The following is a 22,273-nucleotide window of genomic DNA, read 5'->3' on the forward strand; positions in this document are numbered from 1 at the left end:
TTTACTTGAAATATGGGGGACAGAGGAACATTTTAAAGGGGACATGGGGGAACAATCAGATCAAAGCAGAAGGTGGGACACTCTCCACAACCACTGGTCTATTGTCTTTAGAAAGGAAACTTCTGGGGAAAAGATAAAGAGGTTGTGATAAGGACTCTTCTAGATTAAAAGAGAATTTAGACTTCAGAGCTTGAATTGATTCTGGTTTTAGACCAACCAATTCCCAAAGACATTTTGGAAGCAATTAAATATGGACTAAGTATGAGATGGTATTAAAGAATTATTGTTAATCTTATCACATGTGATCATGATATGGTGATGAGGTAGGGAAATGTCCTTCTTTCAGAGATGTCCCTAGATATTTAGGATACAAATACTATGTTGTCTGCAATTAAAATGCTTCAGAAAAAAATAGTTTAAACAAACTGGCCAGAATGTTAACCATCACGAACTCTAGGTGATGACTACATGGTAGGGGGTATTATTATTATATTATTTCTACTTTTATGCGTGTTTGCAAATTGTATTTGATAAAAAGCTAAAAAATAAAATAAAACAACAAGACACTAAATGAGGTGACTCCTTCAGTCCCTATCCCTTCCCCCTCTTGGAGACTGGGAGCAGGCAAGAGCTGGAGCAGCTGCCTTGACCCCCCTAAATAGAAGGCATGAGTTGAAGTTGGCAGAGTAGTGCCAGGTCTGGAGCACCCGCCCACCAGCACTGGAACACCTGTCTACCCAGGGAGAAATAATTATTATAATTAAGCCATTGGAAAAATATTTAATTTTAAGTGTTGTAAATTTCCAGGATGTGCCAAGAAATGAAATATTCATGCTGAATCTCAGAATTCCCACTGTCCCCTCCCAGAGCTTTGAGACTAAATCTTAAACCCTATGGGGTTTGCAAAAGTGGGGCCCATGGAAGAACTCACTGTGATATTTGGAACATTGTTAATTCCTAATAAAAGTTGCCAAAGAATTTCTTTGATTTATGTCGCTAATGACCAAATGACCTGCCTCCATGTAGGTGGCTTATTAAATAGAAATGAAGCTACCCTGAAGATTCAGAATAAACATACAAAACTTTGCATAAATGTCCTTCCCAAATGGTATATTTCACCAACACTGAGGAAGGGAAAGTTGCCGTAAACAGACGTACTTAGATATAAGAAAACTGTTTCTAAAGTGCATGAATAAAATACATGTGTAAAATATCTTCTTGGCAGGATGGTGATTGGCAGAAGTTTCTAGGCATGGTTTGTAGTCTGTGGCAAAAATGATAGTTAAACATTTAATTTGCTTGAGAATTGCTGCCCAGACTGTTATTATAGGATCACTTATTTGGTGCTGTAAAAATTTTATATTTCAAGAAGTGTTTGATGTGTCTAAGACATATGGTAATGTTAATACCACCCAACCTTCTAACCCACTTCTCTTCTTTAATGTTGAATTGGCTTCATGAGTTCTTGTGGGGAATAATCTTGTGGGGAATGATGGCTCATTAACACAAACAAAGCAACTGACGGTAGGAAGAGTGAGGCTTCCCATTAAAATCAAGCTATGATGAGAGACGAAGACAGTGATTAAAACCTGAGCGAGACCCCCTTCCTGTATGGAAGTGTTAAGTGGAAGTCTTACATTCACCCTTCCCTACCTCGTTTTACCAATCCGTCTCCCTCACACATTCCACCCCACTCCCACCCACCTCCTCAAGCTCTGCTATAGTCAAGGAACTCAGCTTCCTGGCCCATTGCAAACACCTTTTGCGGATTTTTGACTTTCTAAACCTCTGCCTTCCCCAAACCTCCTATAATCCAAAATATGACTGCTGTAGAATTTTGTCAGAATACTTACAGACACAAGTAATTTGTCTACACAAAGTCAGAATTCTTAAGTTAAAGTGGTAAAATCCTATGGGCATAAGATGACTCTGTGTCTACTATATGATGCTTTTTGTTCAGTTTTCCTTCTATCTGCTGCCTAAACAATCTGCAACAGAGGGGACTGGGAGTAGGTTAGAGGGGAAAGTCAAACCAGAAATGGGAATGGGGGAGAGGAGATCATATATACACTGAAAATAAAGGAAGGGGATTTATTTGCATTGACTTGCATTTAGTCACAATATTTATTTTCAGATAACATTAAAAGCAATTAAATTTCTATATTCCATAAAAGGGAACCTGAGAAATACTGCATTGTCCCTAATCAAAAGTAATAGTAACAGAAACGTCTAGACTCTTCCCATGTGTTTGTTTTTATTTTAATTTAACAATAAATTTACTCACTTGCAGTTATTCTTAGTGTCTTACCCCCATTTTGCAATAATTAGCAACTGTAATAAATAATTATATATATTTTACTGAGCTGTCTTTGGTTCTTTCTGAAAGTGAATACCAAATTTATGGAAAAAAAAAAAACAGGAACAGACACATGGGCTGATTTAAGAGTACATACAATACTGGTTAGCTGTCCCAATATTTTCATTGACTCTTTTATGGTGAGATTTCAGGTGAGGAATTGTTCTTGGCCCATATAAATTTTGGCAACGTAGCTTGTAGCTCTCCTAATAAATCAAAGTGTCTCATATTCATGGTGCCAAATATTTTCATGACTCACTTATATCTGTAGTTGATAAAAATCTATCTCCATACCTTGGGGTGATGTTAAACATGATGTGAGGGGCACCTGGGTAGTTCAGTTGATTAAGTAAGTGTCTGACTCTTGATCTCAGCTCAGGTCTTGATCTCAGGTCTTGAGGTCAAGCCCCAGGCTGGGTGTGGAGCCTACTTTAAAAACAAAACAAAACAAAGGGGCACCTGGGTGGCTCAATGGGTTAAGCATCCAACTCTTGATTTCAGCTCAGGTCATGATCTCTGGGTCGCACTCTGTGCTGACCCTGAGGAGACAGCTAGAGATTCTCTGTCTCCCTCTCTCTCTGTCCCTCCCCCATTCTCTCACTCTCTCTCAAAATAAGTGAACATTCAAAAAAATGATGAGAAAAATAAGTGTAACCCAATGAGCTTTTCATGAAGTTAATTTTATTTATTTTAAAAGACTGTCCTTTAATATAATAGTATTCCTTTCTTGGCTTTTAATGTTGAAATAAATCCTTCCCTTTATAAAACAATGGTGACAGTAGCAGGTAATTGTTTTAACGTGTGCTTAATGTTTTTAATTTCACAAATTAAAGGATGGCAAACCTGTGTCTCCTTAGTTGTTCTGTTCCCACTAGAGGAGGACAGATTTTACTTGTGGAAATCCAAAAGCTGAAACCCACTGCTCATGGTCTGCATGGTCTGCTGTCTCCATAGTCTTCCTGGATCTGCTTTGAAAGTTGTTTTTCCAGGTGACTGAATCAGATTACAGCTAGGAGAGAAAAGGATCCAATTTCAAAGGTGCTTTTCAAGTCATAAACTGACTTTTCAAGTTGTAAACTGCTTGATACTAACACTTTTTTTTTTTAACTGAAAAGATGTTTTTGAATTGAAAAGACCATCCCTTCTGAATAAACTGAGAAAGCATTTTCTTCATCTGCGCAAAAAAGATCAAAGAGCCTCTCTTTCTCCTGGGCTCTTCGCTGTGATTTCAAAGTAATCATTTTCAGATTGATAAACCAGAGTCGGCCTTGGAGTTACCAGGTTTTTCTTTATTAGGAAATATGAGGTTAGCTAGAAGCCAGCTGCAGAACATAAGAGAAGAAAGAGGGAAATGTGAGGCGATGCTTAATGGTTTCATTATGTACAATTAACAATTTATTCACACTCCTTAAAAGCGGGGGCCTGGGATGATGGTGTCTGCAAGAAAAAAAAAGTGTAACTAAATGCCCCTCAGTTTTTTACCTTCAGTTAAAATTTCATCATTGCAGAAAATTTTATAATTCTTTGCAATTACTTGTTTCTTCACCATCTCCTCTCCCATTTTGGGAATTCTTAGTTCAAGTTCCCCATCTAAATGGGGGATTTAAAAAACAGTTATTGTTTAGGACAGAGAATAGTATTTTTCACCTAAAAAGAAATATGGATGTAGATATGGACTTAAGTTTCCACATCAATCAGTAATTTTGGAACATTTTGTAAAGAGCAATGACTAGGCACTCTAAGCACAGAATTTCAACATACATGTCAATACCAAACTTTAAGTTTTCAAAAGTACTTTTTGTAGAACAACAACCCAATTTTGTGTTTTCTGAAGAAAGAGTTCAAATATTCCTTGATCTGACCAATTCATAAATTTTTTTTTTTTTTGGTCGTTTTCGCTTTCTGTCGGGACTTTTTTTTTTTTTTTTTTTTAATTCTTCCAATCGCCTCTCTAGCGATTTTAGGTCCTACTGTTTAGTGAATGAACTCTCTCGACCCAATTCCAGCAGCCTGGTTACCCTTGACTCTAGCCACGACTTCCAGGATCCCCGGCTTTCCCTGCACTCGGGGACCGTCCTTTCCCGGCCAGAGGCCCGGGCCCGGGTCGAGCGGCACACTCGCCGGGGCGGCGGGACGCGCGCCCAGAGAGGAGGCGGCGACGGAGCCCGAGCCGTCCCAGCGGCGGCGCCCCGAGCAGGGGTTGGCCGGGAGCCTGGAGACGGGCTGCAGGCGGACGACACGGCCGCGGTTCCGAGCAGAGATACACGAGCCCAAGAGCACCAGGAGGGGAGATGGTGGCCACCCGGAGCAGTTCGCGGGGACCCAGTGTGTCCGTACCCCTGGAGGGGAGGGGGGAGCTCCTGGGCGCGGGGCGGGGGCGCGGGGCGGAGCAGGGGCGGGGCTCGGGCCTGGATCCCACCTGACTTGGGGGCATCCCCGGCAGAGGCGTGGCCCTGAGACCCTGCGCGGTTTCTGGCGGGTTAAGACCCGCAGCGGCTGCGCTTGTCAGCCCTCGCCAACTCCAGCTTCTCCAGGCTCGAATTCAGCGTCCAAGTTGCAGCCGCCCGAAAGCCCACACCCAGCAGAAGAACGTCTGCTCCTGGACATAGTTCTCCTGAGGGTGGTGGGGTTGGCTCAGGGCCGCAAAGCCGTCGGGGTTGAGCCAGCCTGCAGCGAGAAGGCTGAGAGGGCCAGAGAACCCCGCAGGGCGCTGACAGCCGTCGGGGCTTGCGAATTGGACTCCTAGATTGCGAGGCCCCTGATAGGTGATGACTTAAGCCTTATCCCCGGCATCCCTCAGGGCGATTTCTTCCGTGCACACTTCTGGTTCTGTTTCTCAAGATCACCCTCTTCCTCCCAGAAAGGCTGACTCAAGCTGCAGGTGCCAGCCCTCAGCTCTGAGTAGCCGTGGTCTCTGCGGAAAGCTGCATTTGAAAAGAAGGGCTGGGATCACAAGCTGCTCTCTGTTCCGGTGGCCCCCATGCTCCTGCCATGGTTAACAGGACTAGCGGCTGGAATAGGCTTCCTGCATTTCTTGCAGAAACTGGTGTTCCCTTATTTCTGGGATGACTTCTGGTACCTGCTGAAGGTGGTACGCTATGGAATTCGGCTGGAGATGTACGTGCTGAAAGGGGAGCTGTTCACTGTCCTGGATAAATTCCTGAGTCTTGCCAAGAAGCAGCCCCAGAAACCTTTCATCATCTATGAGGGAGACATCTACACTTACCAGGATGTGGACAAAAGGAGTAGCAGAGTGGCTCACGTGTTCCTGAACCATTCCACGCTGAAAAGGGGGGACACCGTGGCTCTGCTGATGAGCAACGAGCCTGACTTCGTCCATGTGTGGTTCGGCCTGGCCAAGCTGGGCTGCGTGGTGGCCTTCCTCAATTCCAACATTGTCTCCAACTCCCTTCTGCATTGCATCCGCAGCTGTGAGCCCAGGGCCCTCGTGGTGGGTGCAGGTAAAAAGCCCGTCCGGGTGAGGTCTCCATGGGCAAAAGGCAACCCTGCCTGTCATCGCTCCCTGGCCCCTGTTGGTTACAACACTTCACAACTAATACTTCGGGTGTGTGATGAAGTGTGCATAGTATGGCTACAAAAGAGTTTTACACTTCTGTGACTGCTGGTTTAATATCCCCTGTTCTATTTCAATCACTTACCCTTTTGTAGATTAGTAACCAACAGGAAAGGTTCAGAAAACTTTTCTGAAATCTCTGCTTCTTACTATTTTGAAAGAGGGGCAGTTTTACAGTTATTGGTGTCTTCCATGAATGCAAGAACACAGAGAGATAGAATTCAGTAAGGTCTAGTTTTGTCAGATCTGACAAAATTATTTGATGAGTAGGAAAGTTACTTTCATTTCATTGTGGAATACCTACCTGCCTCTAACAGTAACAATATGAAGGTTGACTACATTTGAAGAGCAAATTAATCTGAGTTGCATGAATTCTTATCTTCATGTCTGCTCTTATTTTGCCATCCCTGCAAGCTGGGACTTGTATAGCAAGGTTAGGCTCCCATCTCCCAGCCAGTGGGCTGGCTCTTGGCGGAGTCTAGGCTTCTTGCTCTCCCTTCCCTCACCCCCATCTCTGCATTTGTTTTTCTTCGCTTCCAGTATGTTCTAGTCTTCTCTCCCTCCTCCCTTGGGTTAGGCTTTGGATACACATACTGACACAGAACTGCAAAGAAACGTTTTTGGTTGAATACCTCATTAACAAAGAACCTGGGAAGTTGAGTTGCACCACCAAGTGGAATTGAAGTATGACAAGTGATACTTACTTGGTATAATGTAATGGGTTTATGTATATTCTTCTTGCATGAAGCCAGGAAGGTAGAGGATGAAGAGGCTCCATGGCAAGGACCTTAGCTAAAGTATTTAAGTATTTTAGATGAATAGATGCATACTGACAACTCGTGCAGAGTTTTTAGATTCACAGAGCAGTCTGGAAAATTTATCTACATTGATATGTAAGTGATCTTGAAGGTGTAGAACTTCACTAGTAACCTTTCTTGTATCATTATTGCACATCACACAATAATGGGTTCGGCGATATATAGTACAAAGGTTACTCAAGACTTTGATTTCTCCTTCCTCCCATTGTCCTTCCAGCTCAACTTAGGACCTGATAAAGTAGCAAAAGGTTTACTCTCAAGCATTGATTTTGTCTTGTTTAATCTAAAGGAGTGGAGAAGCTGCATAGTCTCTCCTGTGTATTTTTTGTTCATTTGTTGTTCATTTGTTCAAGTTTAACTAGCGTGATGAACTTTCTCTGAACTGTGACCATAAGCAGGATAAATAAGTCAAACAGAATTTTGATATCATCGTGAATGGGGCAAGTGTGAATGAATGTGAATGAAGCAGAAAAAAAAATATCATAGTTCTTCTTTGGATATATTTTAACATTTTATTCCTTTGCCCCTATTATTGCTCAATCCGATTAGATCACTAAATCCAATTCAGGTCACAGTTTCTAGAACAAATCAAAATTAAATTGTGCTGAAATTTGATAAAGCCATAAATTCCTTTGACAAGAGCAAACGAAGAGGGCCAGAGTGTCCCTGAAAAGGTTTCTGTAGCCATATTTTTAAAGCCAACCTGAGAAACATCCTACAGCCAGTCTCCTGAGGGATTCCTCTCAAAATGTATAGGGCTTGTTACCTTTCAACATAGACATTCCAACTTTGCTCTTTGCTGAGTGACTGCCTAATTAGGACCAATTAATTTTGCAGTGTTACTTGTGCCAGAGTTTTGCTTTCCTTGCCAGTAACTTAATTGCATTGTTTCCTTGTTTTTAACACCAACAGTAAGTTTTGGTATATAAAAGCCTATTTGAGATGCTGGAGTTTTAAGCCGACAGCAGTCAATTTGCTTAGGAGTAGATAGGTGGAGAAATCAACCTTAAATCTTTTTAACAGTTCTTTTCAGCATATCTTTAAAATATATAAAGTACGTAAGTTTTTCGGCTATGGGACAATTCCGTTTCATTTAATTACTAGATTTTTGTTGTTGTTAAGATGTGGCTTATATCACAAGCACCTTTCTATATTTGAAGCTCTTAGCCTGAAATACAAGAAATTCTGTATTCTTGGCATCTTGAGCTAAACATATACATATGGTTTTTAGAGCCTAAAATGTTAGAGCTCTTAGAATCTCATGGAATGTTTCTGATGGAGATGTACCATTAAACCATTATATCCCCAGGGAAACTGTATTGAGGTGGAAAGAACAATCAGATGGTTGAGATGGAGATAAGCCAGACATTAAGGATAAGATGATCTGCTGCGCTCCCTCTCGTTTTACTTACTTGCAAATGGTGACAATACCATCTATTTGACAGTGTAATTCTGAAATTAAATGATAGACCTTATGTAAAGTGGCTAGCTGAATGCCTGGTATGTACCAACTGAAGCCTTAGTGAATTGAAATAATTGTTACTATTATCATTATTAAGTCATCTGAGGCCTTTAATAAGGAAACTTGTTTGGATTTTGCTGCTACCGTCTAATCTGGTGTTAGCTATAAGAAAGGCTAGTACGCGGTTTGGCATAGGACCCCAAACACCTTACTTTGGTAAGTTTTAACAACACTTTATTTTCCAGAAGTTACCTAGAATCGATTTCAAACAGGTTTTACAGGTAGGCCAGATAATGTCTTATAATTCTGTCTCCATGAACAAGTCAAAAGGAGAAGATAGCAACTAATCTACCAGGCAAATTGTTAGTGGCGTTAACAAAAATGTTAACAGTTGCCTTTTACTCAAGGCTGACTATGTAAAAGATATTCCCAGTGACTCCGAGAGGCAGGTACAGAGTTATATATTGGAAATCGAAGGGAAGAAATTGATTGAGGGTGTCCAGGTTGACACAACTCAGGTTTAAGAGCAGACGTTCCCAACCTGGTCTCCTATATAAGACAGTGCTGGACTGTAGAGCCTAATTGTTTCTGAGGCTTTCAGTCCCCTGGTGATACTACTAGGAAAAAATACGCATTCCAGTTATATAAAAATAGTAAAATAAAAGTTGCCAATATTAAAACACCAGGTAGTTCATACACAGATAACTAGAAACAATTTAAATGGTTTTAAAACTTGTATTTCATTCTCTCACAGTATAAAGTTTCAAAACTACTTACTAGGAAGTTTCCTGTGTGTACTCTGTAGTTTTGAAAAAGTGTCAAATGGCATTTCAGATTTCCCTGGAAAATGTCAGTGCTTACTGAAAAATAGGCTTAGATTAAACCTAGTCCTTTCCTCACAATATCTCAACTTTGATATTAGTAATAGTGGCTGTTGCCAAGATGATTGTCTATGTCTATATGCTTTTCTCTTTGCTTAGAATAAATAGGAAAATGTTGGGATGCTTGTATATCACTTTAAAAAGTCTGTGTAATTATATTCTTTGACCTATTTACTACTACTACTACTACTAATAAATAATCTCTCCCTTTTCTAAAGTACTTAATAAATTACAAATTGTTTTTTATGTATTATTTTATGTGATTCTCACCACAGCCATAGTAGCCTTGTTCTAAAGATCAGGAAAGCATAGGTTAGAGAGGGCAAGCTCTTCGCTGAAGCTCACATATGTAGAAGAAGCATATGACTAGAGCCTGCATTTTCTGATGCAAAAGCCTGCTGGGTACACTTTTGTCCTTGTCCTCGTGCTCCTGTTCATTCCCCCATCTCCATCTTTTCCTTTCTTTTCTGTTCTCCATCCCCCCCCACCCCACCCTTCCCCCTTTCCTTTCCTTCTCTCTCACCTTTCATCTATCCACTTACTTTCTTTCAGTACCTTTTCCACTAAACCGTCCTGCCTCCCATATGCTCTGGCTATTCACAGCCGCCCAATAGAGTGGTAAAGTTCTAGTTGCTATTTGTGTCTCTCTGGGGACTAGACCGAATGGGGATGTAAGCTCTTTGAGCCGAGGAAGTTGGTTTGGTTCACCACTAAATTCCCTGAACTTAGCACAAAGGAGATGCTCAACAAATATTTATTGTCTAGATGGATGAATGAATGAATGAATGAACTAATGAAAAACTCCAAAGTACATATATACACTCAATACCTTTTTATTTACTTGCATAGTTTTGCTAATAAACTGTCCCTCTGCTGTTCATCTGGTAACTGATTTTGACAGTAGATATATCCGTGGAATTTCTTTGTTGTTTTATTTTATATTAATGTTGCTAAGTGTTAGGATCATGACTTCCCAAAAGTACGAAGTCTTTTAGATGCACTAGGCATCCCCAGGTTTTCAGATTTACTTGCATGTGTGTGTTTTGTACTCTCTTCCTTCTGAATATACACAAATTATTATCAGTGGATAGCTAAAAAATACATATTAATATTACCCTGAACTCTTACTTTAGATTCAATAGTATTTTGTGTTTCAACATGTTTGGAAGGGTTTTGTGTTCCTGTTCCCAAGAAACAGTACTATAAACTTAAAGTAACATGCAGGTTTGCCTCATTAGTTTTCATGAACCATCTCATTCAGACTGTTCCAGTCATCAAGCCTTTGTAATTCTCCCAATGACTATCAGCCATAAAGATAACTGCTTTTTAAAGACCAAGAGGAAGAGTTAGGAGAAAAACAAAGTCCTTTTAAGTTGTATAGAAAGGAATGCATATTCAGATAAGATACGTGGCTCATGTACACTTTTATCATTTAATCCATGTGCCATAATTATCTTCACATATATTGGTTTTAATTTGGGGGGCATTTTAATATTTTTGCTAATGTTTAGTAGAATGACTGGCTGTTTTGCATTGTTCTTTTCCATTTTAGACTCAGCTCCATCAAAGATTACCTCCATTCCTAAAGAAAATTGCTCACTTCAATAGGAAGGTTCAGTGGCTTCATGATTCATTAACTAAAAAAGACAGTGTTCTAAGTACTGATACATTTGTAGTTTTCTTTCTTTTCTAATCATGGGGACACTCAATGGGGTTCTTATTTACACTGTCTGCTGAACACGTGTTTACTGTAAGGGGATGATGTTTGAATACTGGCAGGAGCAAAAACTACTTAAAAGGACATCGTGACTGCTTAGAGAAGTGGCAGGGTAAAATGGGGAAGTATACATCTTGGAGCCAGGGAAACTTGGGCTTGGATCCTAGCTCTGCCATTAACTGACTGCTGACACATAGCAGATGATCAATGAGTATCACTGGGTCTTGTGTGAATTAAATGTAAAGAACGCAACAGAGTCCCTGGACCGTAGTATCTATCCATTAAATGGTTGCTATAATTATTTTTAATTGCAGAGGAGCAGAGACATGTATACGAAGTAGGAGTCTCTGTCATTGTTGGGGAGAGGGCTGACAGGAGGGAGTTCCAGGCACATGGCACACGGCCCATGTGAACTGGTTTTAAGCATCTATTGTGTCCTCCCCAGTAGCATTGCAAACATGTCCACTTCCCCGTCATCAGCAGCTGGGGCTGGAAGAGTGTCAGGCACAAATTAGCAGCCAAATGGGTTAGCTCTTCTGTGGCCGAGAAAAAGAGGACACTTCATTTATAACCAAAGAGGAATGTGGAAAAGAACTCTGATGGGGTCTGAAACTTGTAGAAATACCACCTTGTAATTGCCTTTTACAACTTTATCCTCTACTTACTGTTTAGTCTGTGTCTAGAGAGCTTTTCTATGCATTTACTGGTTTATACTACTTTGTCATTGAAAAATAGTAAGCCAAATATATTGTGGCGTTGTGGTCCCACTTGAGTAATAATTTTTCATTGGCAATAGGAGATGTGCTAGAAACAAAGTCAGATGAAGTGTTCTACTTTTTCTTTTTTTGCACAATTTTACCCATAAGGAATATGATGTCTCTTCCTCAAAATGGGTGGGGATAGCCAAGAGTGAAAACACATAAACCCCCTTACAAACTCATGTGCATATATTCAGGGCAGCTAATAAAATCGTTTCAGGGAAGAATATGTTATCACAATTGAAAGTCTTGTGCTTCTGTGCCCTTCCTAGGGTTATTATGATAACCAATAAACTAATATTCATTAGGATATCAACTAAATGTCAACTTTCTTGGAAACCAGAGTCTGCCCATGTTTTCTATGAAAAACCTGTTCTAAGCTGCTGAAAAGCTGCCCTAAGTAGTAGGATGGTAGTTAAAGCATGAAGTGAGGTCTATAATTCCACTTTGGATTCTGTGTGATTATTGCTTTGGAGTGTGAAAAGCTCAATCTAAACGTTTGTAGTTGAATTTCATGTAAGTTTTCTTCTTACCTAAGAATTCAAGTATATTAAGAGCCACAAGCTCTTCCTTTGCAAGCCTTTTAATAACCTAATTCATGTTAATGGCATAGTAGAGTGATATATTAAGTTTTACTAATTGCATTTGTACTATCAGAAATAGGAATAAGAGACTTGACGGAGAAACAACTTCATTGGTACAAAAAGTGCTACATGATCATAAGCAGAGATCACAACTTACCTGTTTTTATGCTTGCAACACCACCTAATGAAATGCCTTGCATGCTTGAGACATAATGTGTGTTTTTTTAAGTTTATTTTTTTCTCTTGAGAGAGAGAGAGAGAGAGAGAGAATGCATGCATACAAGCAGGGGAAAGGCAGAGAGACAGGGAGAGAGAGAAAATCCCAAGCAGGGGAAAGGCAGAGAGACAGGGAGAGAGAGAAAATCCCAAGCAGGCTCCAAGCTGTCAGCTCAGGTCCTGACATGGGGCTTAAACTCAGGAGCCGTGAGATCATGACAGGGGCTTGAACTGTGAAATCACAACCAGGATTTGAACTCATGAATGATGAGATCATGACCTGAGCTGAAAGAGTCAAGAGTCAGATGCTTAACCAACCGAGCCACTCATGTGCTCCAATAATAAGTGTTTCTTAAAAGAACCTATTGCTTTGAAAGTCTTCTCCATTACAGCCTTGTCCTATAATGTTGACTTAATTAAAGGTCACAGAATATTCAGCTGTCTCACTTTCTTATGGTAGTTTTCCGTCAAAACCTGCATCCACAGTGCATCCCATGGGCAGAGCTCAGTTCCGTAAGCACATCTCTGTCCAGCAACTCCCGTGTGTGTGCCAGGCACAGTCCGCTCGAGTATGGATTAGGGTCCACATCATTACCTTGAGATGTTTACAGTTCTCTGGGTTTCAGTGGTAGCACACTTCACTAAAGAGTAAATCTGCATGAAAAACACAGGCAAATTTCCTTGAGGCATTTGAACAAATGTTCTTTTCTGTCAGGACTTAATGTTTAGAATTTACTTTCAAAATTACACTGAAACTTTTCATTTTGTTAACATAAATTGGCCGTGATAAATAAAATAATATTTTATCTTCTGCAAGACTTTTTAAATTTTTATTTCAGTTTTCACTATCCTCACCCACATTTCCTACTAATACTGAAGAAATAATTTGTGTGATGAAAGTTCTGTGGAATTCTAAATGTTTCAGCTAAGTCAGTTTAATGTTAACATATGAAGGAAATGAAATTGTATTTCCTCTAATTCTTAGGAATCTACTCACTTCCTTTTTCTTGTAAAAATCATGACTCTTTGACAACATTGAGTGTTTTTTATTATATATATATTTTATAATATGTATTTATATACATATATTTTTAAAATATATATTAAATAAGTATATATTAATATTAGTAAATATTAATCTATATTAAAATACATATATATGTATTTAAAGTCTACTTATTTATTTTGAGAGAGAGAGAGAGAGTGAGCAGGGGAGGGGCAGAGAAAGAAGAAAAGAGAGAACCCTAAGCAGGCTCTGCACTGGCAGCATGAAGCCTGAGTCTGGGCTGGAACCCATGAACCATGAGATCATGACCTGAGCTGAAATCAAGAGTCGATCATTTAGCCAGCTGAGCCAGTCAGATGCCCCTGAGTATTTCTTTAGCCTCTACAGTTCCACCAAAGATTTCAGGCCAGAATTCATCATCCTCTTTCTTTGTACTTATTTTTCCTATTTAGACATACCTACCATTATGAACATATAAAAGTTTATGCTGTTAATTTACAATTCCCTGTGAGCGATTTGAAATTAAGATAATGAAATGAGTCACTTAAGAGACTTGTACTTATATGTTCAAAATGTGAGAAAGAGTCATTAAAATAAAAGAAAATAGAAAGTCTAGATGACTTGTTTGTCCTATTTTTTTTCATTTATTTGTGGCTTGTTCTTCCCCCCCAGCCAGCGTTCCTTGTGATTTTTCACTTCTTCTTACCAAAGCAACCTGCAGCATGCTGTATATGCTCAGTGAACTCTGGACTCTTACAGTTTATTTTCTTTGGATTTGCTATAGGAATAGAAATTAATTAAGAAAAGCTCAAGTCCCAGTTTTCCTCCCTACGTCCTACATATGAACTCCTTATGATTTTCTGTGTTTCCCTAGTATTATTGCAGGTTTTACTTGTGAACAACCTGGTCCCATTTGACATATGTCTCTTGCTGTTTCTTTATGATCAATCTGAATGATAGATTTTGAGGAACTAAATCATGAGTTTTTTCCCAAATGTATTGAATTATAGTAGAATTAAGTAGTGGCTGACAGATGGCTTTTTGAGGTAATCAGATTCTGATTTACATTTCAAAAAAGGTGTTTAATGCAGCACACTGAGTTCAGCTTCAAATATATCTTGTAATTATTTTTAAAATTTTGTTAAAAATTTAGAAAAAAATATAATTGTTTGATTGGAAATGTTCAAATCTATATGTACTTGAACATTCTGACCAGGGTATATTTAATATTTAATATGTTTTTTTAATGTTTACTTATTTGGGGGTGAGAGGGGCAGAGAGAGCAAGAGAGTGTGAATCCCAAGCAGGTTCCACGCTCAGTGCAAAGCCCAAAGTGGGGCCCAATCTCATAAACTGTGAGATCATGATCTGAGCTGTAGTCAAGTGTTGGACGTTCAACCTACTGAGCCACACAGTGCCCCTAATATTATTTTTTTTTATAAGTGATTTTTTTATGAGGTAGTGTATACACTTTAGAGATCATCAAACACAGGTTAGAATAACAATTCTGGAGGAGGGGCCAAGATGGTGGAACAGCATGGAAGGTTTTTTTTGTGTCTCATCCATGAAATACAGCCAGATCAACACTAAACCATCCTGCACACCTAGAAAACTGATTTGAGGATTAACACAATAATCTGCACCACCTGAACCACAGAACTCAGTAGGTACACAGTGCAGAGAGGTGAACTGGGGGAGAGAGAAACCACAGAGGGCAGGGAGCTGTTTTTGTTTGCAGAGAGAGGACGAAGATGGCAGGGAGAATATGGGAAGAGCACCCCCCCTCCCAAAGTAGCTGGAGAGAAAGTGGAAGAGTGCCAACAGCCACAAGGGACTGAACAAAAAAGGGAAAAAGGAGAAAGGAGAGGGTTTAAACTCCATTAAGACTCTATAAACAGGGATGTGCAGAGTCTGAAAACTCCGCAGATCAATGCCTGGCAGTGCTCTGGTGGAAAAGGCAAATCCCCAGGAGCAGACAGCAAGGTCCAAGAGGCCCTCAGGTCACATGGGGAGTGGCGGTTCCTTTGCTGCGAGGATATTTGGTAGAGGCTGTGTGGCCTCTCCACAGGCAAAGGAGAACCCAGAGAACACAACATTCACTGGTGTTGAAACAAGGACATTAAGGGTGAAGACTGGTGCCAGATGTGTGTTGTGATTTAACCATAATCCTTGACATGCTGCTGCTACACGATCGCACAAACTTTTTTGGGGCAGCCTGGCACCGAGCAGCAGTCTCTGGTCATTGGCAGCAGCATGGTCCTGCTGATGTTCCTGGGGGCGGGCCAGCACCCAGCCATTGCTCAGTGAGACCCTCCCCAGAGGGTCTGAGTGGGTCAAAGCCACAGTCCCTCAGAAGTGAGGGGTGTGGGAAACACAGCCCCATCTGAGATAAAACTCAGAAAGGAAGTACCACCTGTCAGCCTGATGGCTTGGTCACAGAAAGTGGAGAAGTGGGGAGTGGACAGAAGCCAGAGACAAGGAGGGGTGTAGATTGCCAGTAGGAGAGAGCACAGAGTTCTAAAACTAGAGACTGGGTAGCTGGGTATGCCATTTTCACCTGCGCATGTGCATACATGCCTACAAGCACCACAACAATCCACCCCGATAAGCTAAGCAATGCCATCTAGTGGAGAATGGAACCATGACACTAAGCCCCTCCCAAATGGGCTAACCATGCTCTTGAGGAACACCACAAGTCTCTCTGCCTGCTTAGTTTACAGACTATAAGGTGCTTCGTAGTTTGACTTCTAGGGGAGACCAGATGTAATTTCAATCGTATTTCATTCTGTTCCCTGATCCATCTATCCAATTTTTTTTCTTTTCTTATTCTTGAATGCAGAAAGGGAAAATTTTTATTTTTATTTTCCATTTTTATTAAAAAGATTTTCTTTAATTTTTTCTACTGTATTTTTTACTTTTTTGTAAATTTTTAAAAATTCTCTTTAGACTTTCATCATTTCATTTTATTCTACTTTATTGTATTTATTTTTTCTAATTTAAAAACATGTTCCTTTTTTTTCTTTTCTTATCTTTTCCTTTTTTCTCTAATCTGTCAACCTTCTTTCAACAACCAGACCAAAACACACCTAGGATCTAGCAACCCTTATTTGATTTTTTTATGTTGTTTTAAATTTTTTTATAGGCATTTATTTATTTTTTCAATTTTTTTTAATTTTTAATTTATTTATCTTTTTAAATTTACATCCAAATTAGTTAGCATATAGTGCAACACTGATTTCAGGAGTAGATTCCTTAATGCCCCTTACCCATTTAGCCCACTCCCCCTCCTACACTCCATCCTGTAACCCTCTGTTTGTTCTCCATATTTATGAGTTTCTTATGTTTTGTCCTCCTCCCTGTTTTTATATTATTTTTACTTCCCTTCCCTTACGTTCATCTCTTTTGTCTCTTAAAGTCCTCATATGAGTGAAGTCATATGATATTTGTCTTTCTCTGACTGACAAATTTCACTTAGCATAATACCCTCCAGTTCCTCCATCCACATAGTTGTAAATGGCAAGATTTCATTCTTTTTGATTGCCAAGAAATACTCCATTGTATGTATATGTGTGTGTGTGTGTGTGTGTGTGTGTGTGTGTGTGTGTGTATATATATATATATATATATATACTATAACTTCTTTATCCATTCATCCATCGATGGACATTTGGGCTCTTTCCATACTTTGGCTATTGTTGATAATGCTGCTATAAACATTGGAGTGCATGTGTCCCTTCGAAACAGCACACCTGTATCCCTTGGATAAATACCTAGTAGTGCAATTTCTGGGTCATAGGGTAGTTCTATTTTTAGTTTTTTGAGTAAGCTCCATACTGTTTTCCACAGTGACTGCACCAGCTTGCACTCCCATGTTGTTTTTAATTTTTTAATTTTTTTTTACTTTATTAATTTATTTTCTTCCTTCAAAATGATGAAATGAAGGAATTAAACCCAAAAAGAAAGAACAGGAAGAAATGAAAGCCAGGGACTTAACACAGATACAAGCAAGATGTCTGAACCAGAATTTAGAATCATGATAATAAGAATACTCGCTGGGGTTGAAAATAGATTAGAATCCCTTTCTGCGGAGATAAAAGAAGTAAAAGCTAGTCAGGATGAAATAAAAAATTCTGTAACTGAGCAGCAATCTCTAATGGATGCCACAAGTGGCAAGGATGGAGAAAGCAGAGCATCAAATCAGTGATATAGAGGACAAACTTATTGAGAATAATGAAGCAGAAAAAAAGACGGAGACTAAGGCAAAAGAGCATGATACGAGAATTGAAGAACTGAGTCACTCATTAAAAGGGAATAACATCAGAATCATAGGGGTCCCAGAAGATGAAGAGAGAGAAAAAGGGGTAGAACATTTATGTGAGCAAATCATAGCAGAAAACTTTCCTAACCTGAGGGAAGACACAGACATCAAAATCCAGGAAGCACAGAGAACACCCATTAGATTCAACAAAAACTGACCATCAACAGGCATATTATAGTCAAATTCACAAAACACTCAGACAAGGAAAGAATCTTGAAAGCAGCAAGGGAAAAAAAAGTCCATAAGACTTTGAAGCGGACCAATCCACAGAAACTTTGCAGGCCAGAAAGGACTGGCAGGATATATTCAATGAACTGAATCAGAAAAATATGCAGCCAAGAATTCTTTATACAGCAAGGCTGCCATTCAAAATATAAGGAGAGATAAAAAGCTTCCCAAACAAAAATTAAAGGAGTTCATGACTACAAAACCAGCCCTCCAAGAAATTTTAAGGGGGACTCTCTGAGCGGAGAAAAGAAAAAAGAAAGAAGAACAAAACAAGACCAAAAGCAACAAAGGCTAGAAAGGACCAGAGAACACCACCAGTAACTCCAATTCTAAAGGCAACATAATGGCAATAAATTCATATCTTCAGTACCCACTCTAATGGTCAATGGACTAAACGCTCCAATCAAAAGACATAGGGTAACAGATAAGAAAACAAGATCCATCTTTATGCTTTTTACAAGAGACCCATTTTAGACCTAAAGACACCTTCATATTGAAAGTAAGGGGGTGGAGAACCATCTATCATGCTAATTGTCGCCAAAAGAAAGCCAGAGTAGCCAAACTTAGACAATCTAGATTTTAAAATAAAGACTGTAACAAGAGATGAAGAAGGGCATTCTATCATAATTAAGGGGTCTATCCACCAAGAAGATCTAACAATTGTGAACATTTATGCTCCAAACATGATAGCACCCAAATATATAAATCAGTTAATCACAATCATAAAGAAACTCATTGATAATAATACCATAATAGTACAGGAATTCAACACCCCACTAGCAACAAAGGACAGATCATCTAAACAGAAAATCAACAAGGAAACAATGGCTTTGAATGACACACTGGACCAGATGGACTTAACAGATATATTCAGAACATGCCATCCTAAAGCAGCAGAATATACAGTCTTCTCCAGTGTGCATGGTATGTTCTCCAAAATAGATCAAATACTGGGACACATATCAGCCCTCAACAAATACAAAAGGATTGAGATCATACTGTGCATATTTTCAGACCACAATGTTATGAAACTCGAAATCAACCACAAGAAAAAAATTTGGAAAGGTAACAAATACTTGGGGACTAAAGAACATGCAACTAAAGAATGAATGGGCTAACCAAGAAGTTAAAGAGGAAATGAAAAAGTACATGGAAGCCAATGAAAATGATAACACCACAGCCCAAACCTCTGGGATGCAGCAAAGGCAGTCACAAGAGGGAAGTATACAGCAATCCAGGCCTTCCTAAAGAAAGAAGAAAGGTCTCAGATACACAACCTAACATTACACCTTAAAGAGCTGGAAAAAGACGAGCAAATAAAATCCCAAACCAGCAGAAGACAGAAAATACTAAAGAGTAGAGCAGAAATCAATGTTATCGAAACCAAAAAACCAGTAGAACAGATCAATGAAAGCAGGAGTTGATTCTTTGAAAGAATTAATAAAATTGTTAAACCCCTAGCCAGTTTGATCCAAAAGAAAAAGGAAAGGACCCAAATCAATAAAAACAAGAATGAAAGAGGAGAGGTCACAACCAACATGGCAGAAATACAAACAATAGGGCAATCTGGAAGAAATGGGAAAATTCCTGGAAACATATAAACCACCAAAATTGGAACAGGAAGAAATAGAAAATTTGAACAGACCCATAATCAGCAAAGAAATCTAATTAGTAGTCAAAAATCTCCCCAAAAACAAGAGTCCAGGGCTGGATGGCTTTCCAGGGGAATTCTACAAAACATATAAAGAAGAGTTAACACCTATTCTATTGAAGCTGTTCCAAATAGAAATGTAAGGAAAACTTCCAAACTCATTCTATGAAGCCAGCATTACCTTGATTCCAAAACCAGACCCCACTAAAAAGGAGAATTACAGACCAATTTCCCTGATGAACATGGATGCAAAAATCCTCAACAAGATACTAGCCAACTGGATCCAACAATACATTAAAACAATTATTCACCCCGACCAAGTGGGATTTATATCTGGGATGCAGGGCACTGGTTCAATATCCACAAAACAATCAGTGTGATACATCACATCAAGAGAAGAAAGCATAAGAACCACATGATCCTCTCAGTAGATGCAGAGAAAGCATTTGACAAAATATAGTATCCTTTCTTGATAAAAACCCTCAAGAAAATCTGGATGGAAGGATCATACCTCAAGATCATAAAAGCTGTATATGAAAGACCAACCAATAATATCATCCTCACTGGGAAAAAGCTGAGAGCTTTCTCCCTAAGGTCAGGAACACTACAGGGATGTCCCCTCTCACCACTGTTACTCAACATGGTATTGGAAGTGTTAGCCTCAGCAATCAGACAACACAAAGGAATAAAAGGCATCCAAATCAGCCAGGAGGAGGTCAAACTTTCACTCATCACAGATGACATGATACTCTATATGAAACACCCAAAAGATTCCACCAAAAACTGCTAGAACTGATCCATGAATTCAGCAAAGTCACAGGGTATAAAGTGAATGCACAGAAATCGGTTGCACTCTTATACACCAATAATGAATCAAAAGAAAGAGAAATCAAGGAATCGATCCCATTTACAATTGCACCAAAAAACATAAAATACCTAGGAATAAACACAACCAAAGAGTTCAAAAATCTATACACTGAAACCTATAGAAAGCTTATGAAAGAAATTGAAGACCCAAAGAAATGGAAAAACATTCCATGCTCCTGGATTGGAAGAACAAACTTTGTTAAAATGTCGATACTACCCAAAGCAATCTACATATTCAGTGCAATCCCCATCAAAATAATACCAGCATTCTTCACAGAGCTAGAACAAACAACCCTAAAATTGGTATGAAACTGAAAAAGACTCTGAATAGCCAAAGCAATCTTGAAAAAGAAAACCGATGCTGGGGACATCACAATTCCGGACTTGAAGATATGTTACAAAGCTGTAATCACCAAGACAGTATGGTACTGGCACAAAAACAGGCGCTCCGATCAATGGAACAGAATAAGAAACCCAGAAATGGACCCACAAACATATGGCCAACTAATCTCTGACAAAGCAGGAAAGAATATTCAATGGAATAAAGACAGTGTCTTCAGCAAATGGTGCTGGGAAAACTGGACATATGCAGAAAAATGAACCTTTCTTACACCATACACAAAAGTAAATCAAAATGGATGGACCTAAATGTAAGACAGAAAGCCCTAAATGAAGGACAGAAAGCCATCAAAATCACAGAGGAGAAAGCAGGCAAAAACCTCTTTGAGCCTGGCTGCAGCAACTTCTTACTCAAGACATCTCCAGAGGCAAGGGAAACAAAAGCAAAAATGAACTGTTGGGACCTCATCAAGATAAAACGATGCTGCACAGCAAAGGAAACAATCAGAAAAACTAAAAGGCCACCAACTGAATGGGAGAAGAGATTTGCAAATGATGTATTAGGTAAAGGGTTAGTATCCAAAATCTATAAAGAACTTAGCAAACTCAACACCCAAAAAGCAAATAATTCAGTGAAGAAATGAGCAAAAAGACATGAATAGACACTTCTCCAAAGAAGACATCCAGATGGCTAACAGACATTTGAAAAAATGCTCCACATCACTCATCATCAGGGAAATACAAATCAAAACCACAATGAGATACCACCTCACACCTGTCAGAATGGCTCACATTAACAACTCAGGCAAACACAGATATTGACGAGGATGATGAGAAAGAGGATCTCTTTTGCACTGTTGGTGGGAATGCAAACTGGTGCAGCCTCTCTGGAAAACAGCATGGAGGTTCCTCAAAAAATTAAAAATAGAACTACCTTATGACCCAGCAATTGCACTACTAGGTATTTATCCAAGGGATACGGGCATGCTGTTTCAAAGGGGCACATGCACTGCAAAGTTTATAGTGGCGCTATCGACAATAGCTAAAGTATAAAAAGAGTCCAAATGTCCATGGACGGATGAATGGATAAAGAATTTGTGGTATACACACACACACACACACACACACACACACACACACACACATACACACACACGCACAAGGGAAATTAGTCACTCAGAGAAAGAAAATATCATATGACTTCACTCATATGAGGAATTTAAGGTACGAAACAGATGAACATAAAGGAAGGGAAGTAAAAATAATATAAAAACAGGGAGGAGGACAAAACATAAGAGACTTAAATATGGAGAACAAACAGAAGGTTGCTGGAGGCGTTGTGGAGGGGGTTGGGCTAAATGGGTAAGGGGCATTAAGGAATGTACTCCTGAAATCATCATTGCACCATATGCTAACTAACTTGGATGTAAATTTAAAAATTAATTAATTAATTAATTAAAAAAAAAGAATAACAGTTCTGTTCACCAGCTTGTGACCT

General features: G+C 39.3%; 1 protein-coding gene across 1 annotated transcript in view; it reads left to right on the forward strand.

Moving 5' to 3' along the window:
- The first annotated feature begins 4,715 nt into the window (after positions 1-4,715).
- The window catches only part of SLC27A6 (solute carrier family 27 member 6), a 75,447-nt gene continuing 57,889 nt past the window's right edge, over positions 4,716-22,273 (forward strand). The window contains exon 1 of the mRNA XM_047084176.1: positions 4,716-5,817. Coding sequence (XP_046940132.1) covers positions 5,337-5,817 — 481 coding nt within the window. The 5' untranslated portion in view covers positions 4,716-5,336. The remainder of the gene's footprint in view (positions 5,818-22,273) is intronic.

This window comes from Lynx rufus, unplaced genomic scaffold (assembly GCF_022079265.1).
Source record: "Lynx rufus isolate CCGP_SWC_20201006 ecotype Redwood Valley unplaced genomic scaffold, mLynRuf1.p SCAF_1, whole genome shotgun sequence".
NCBI lineage: Eukaryota > Metazoa > Chordata > Mammalia > Carnivora > Felidae > Lynx > Lynx rufus.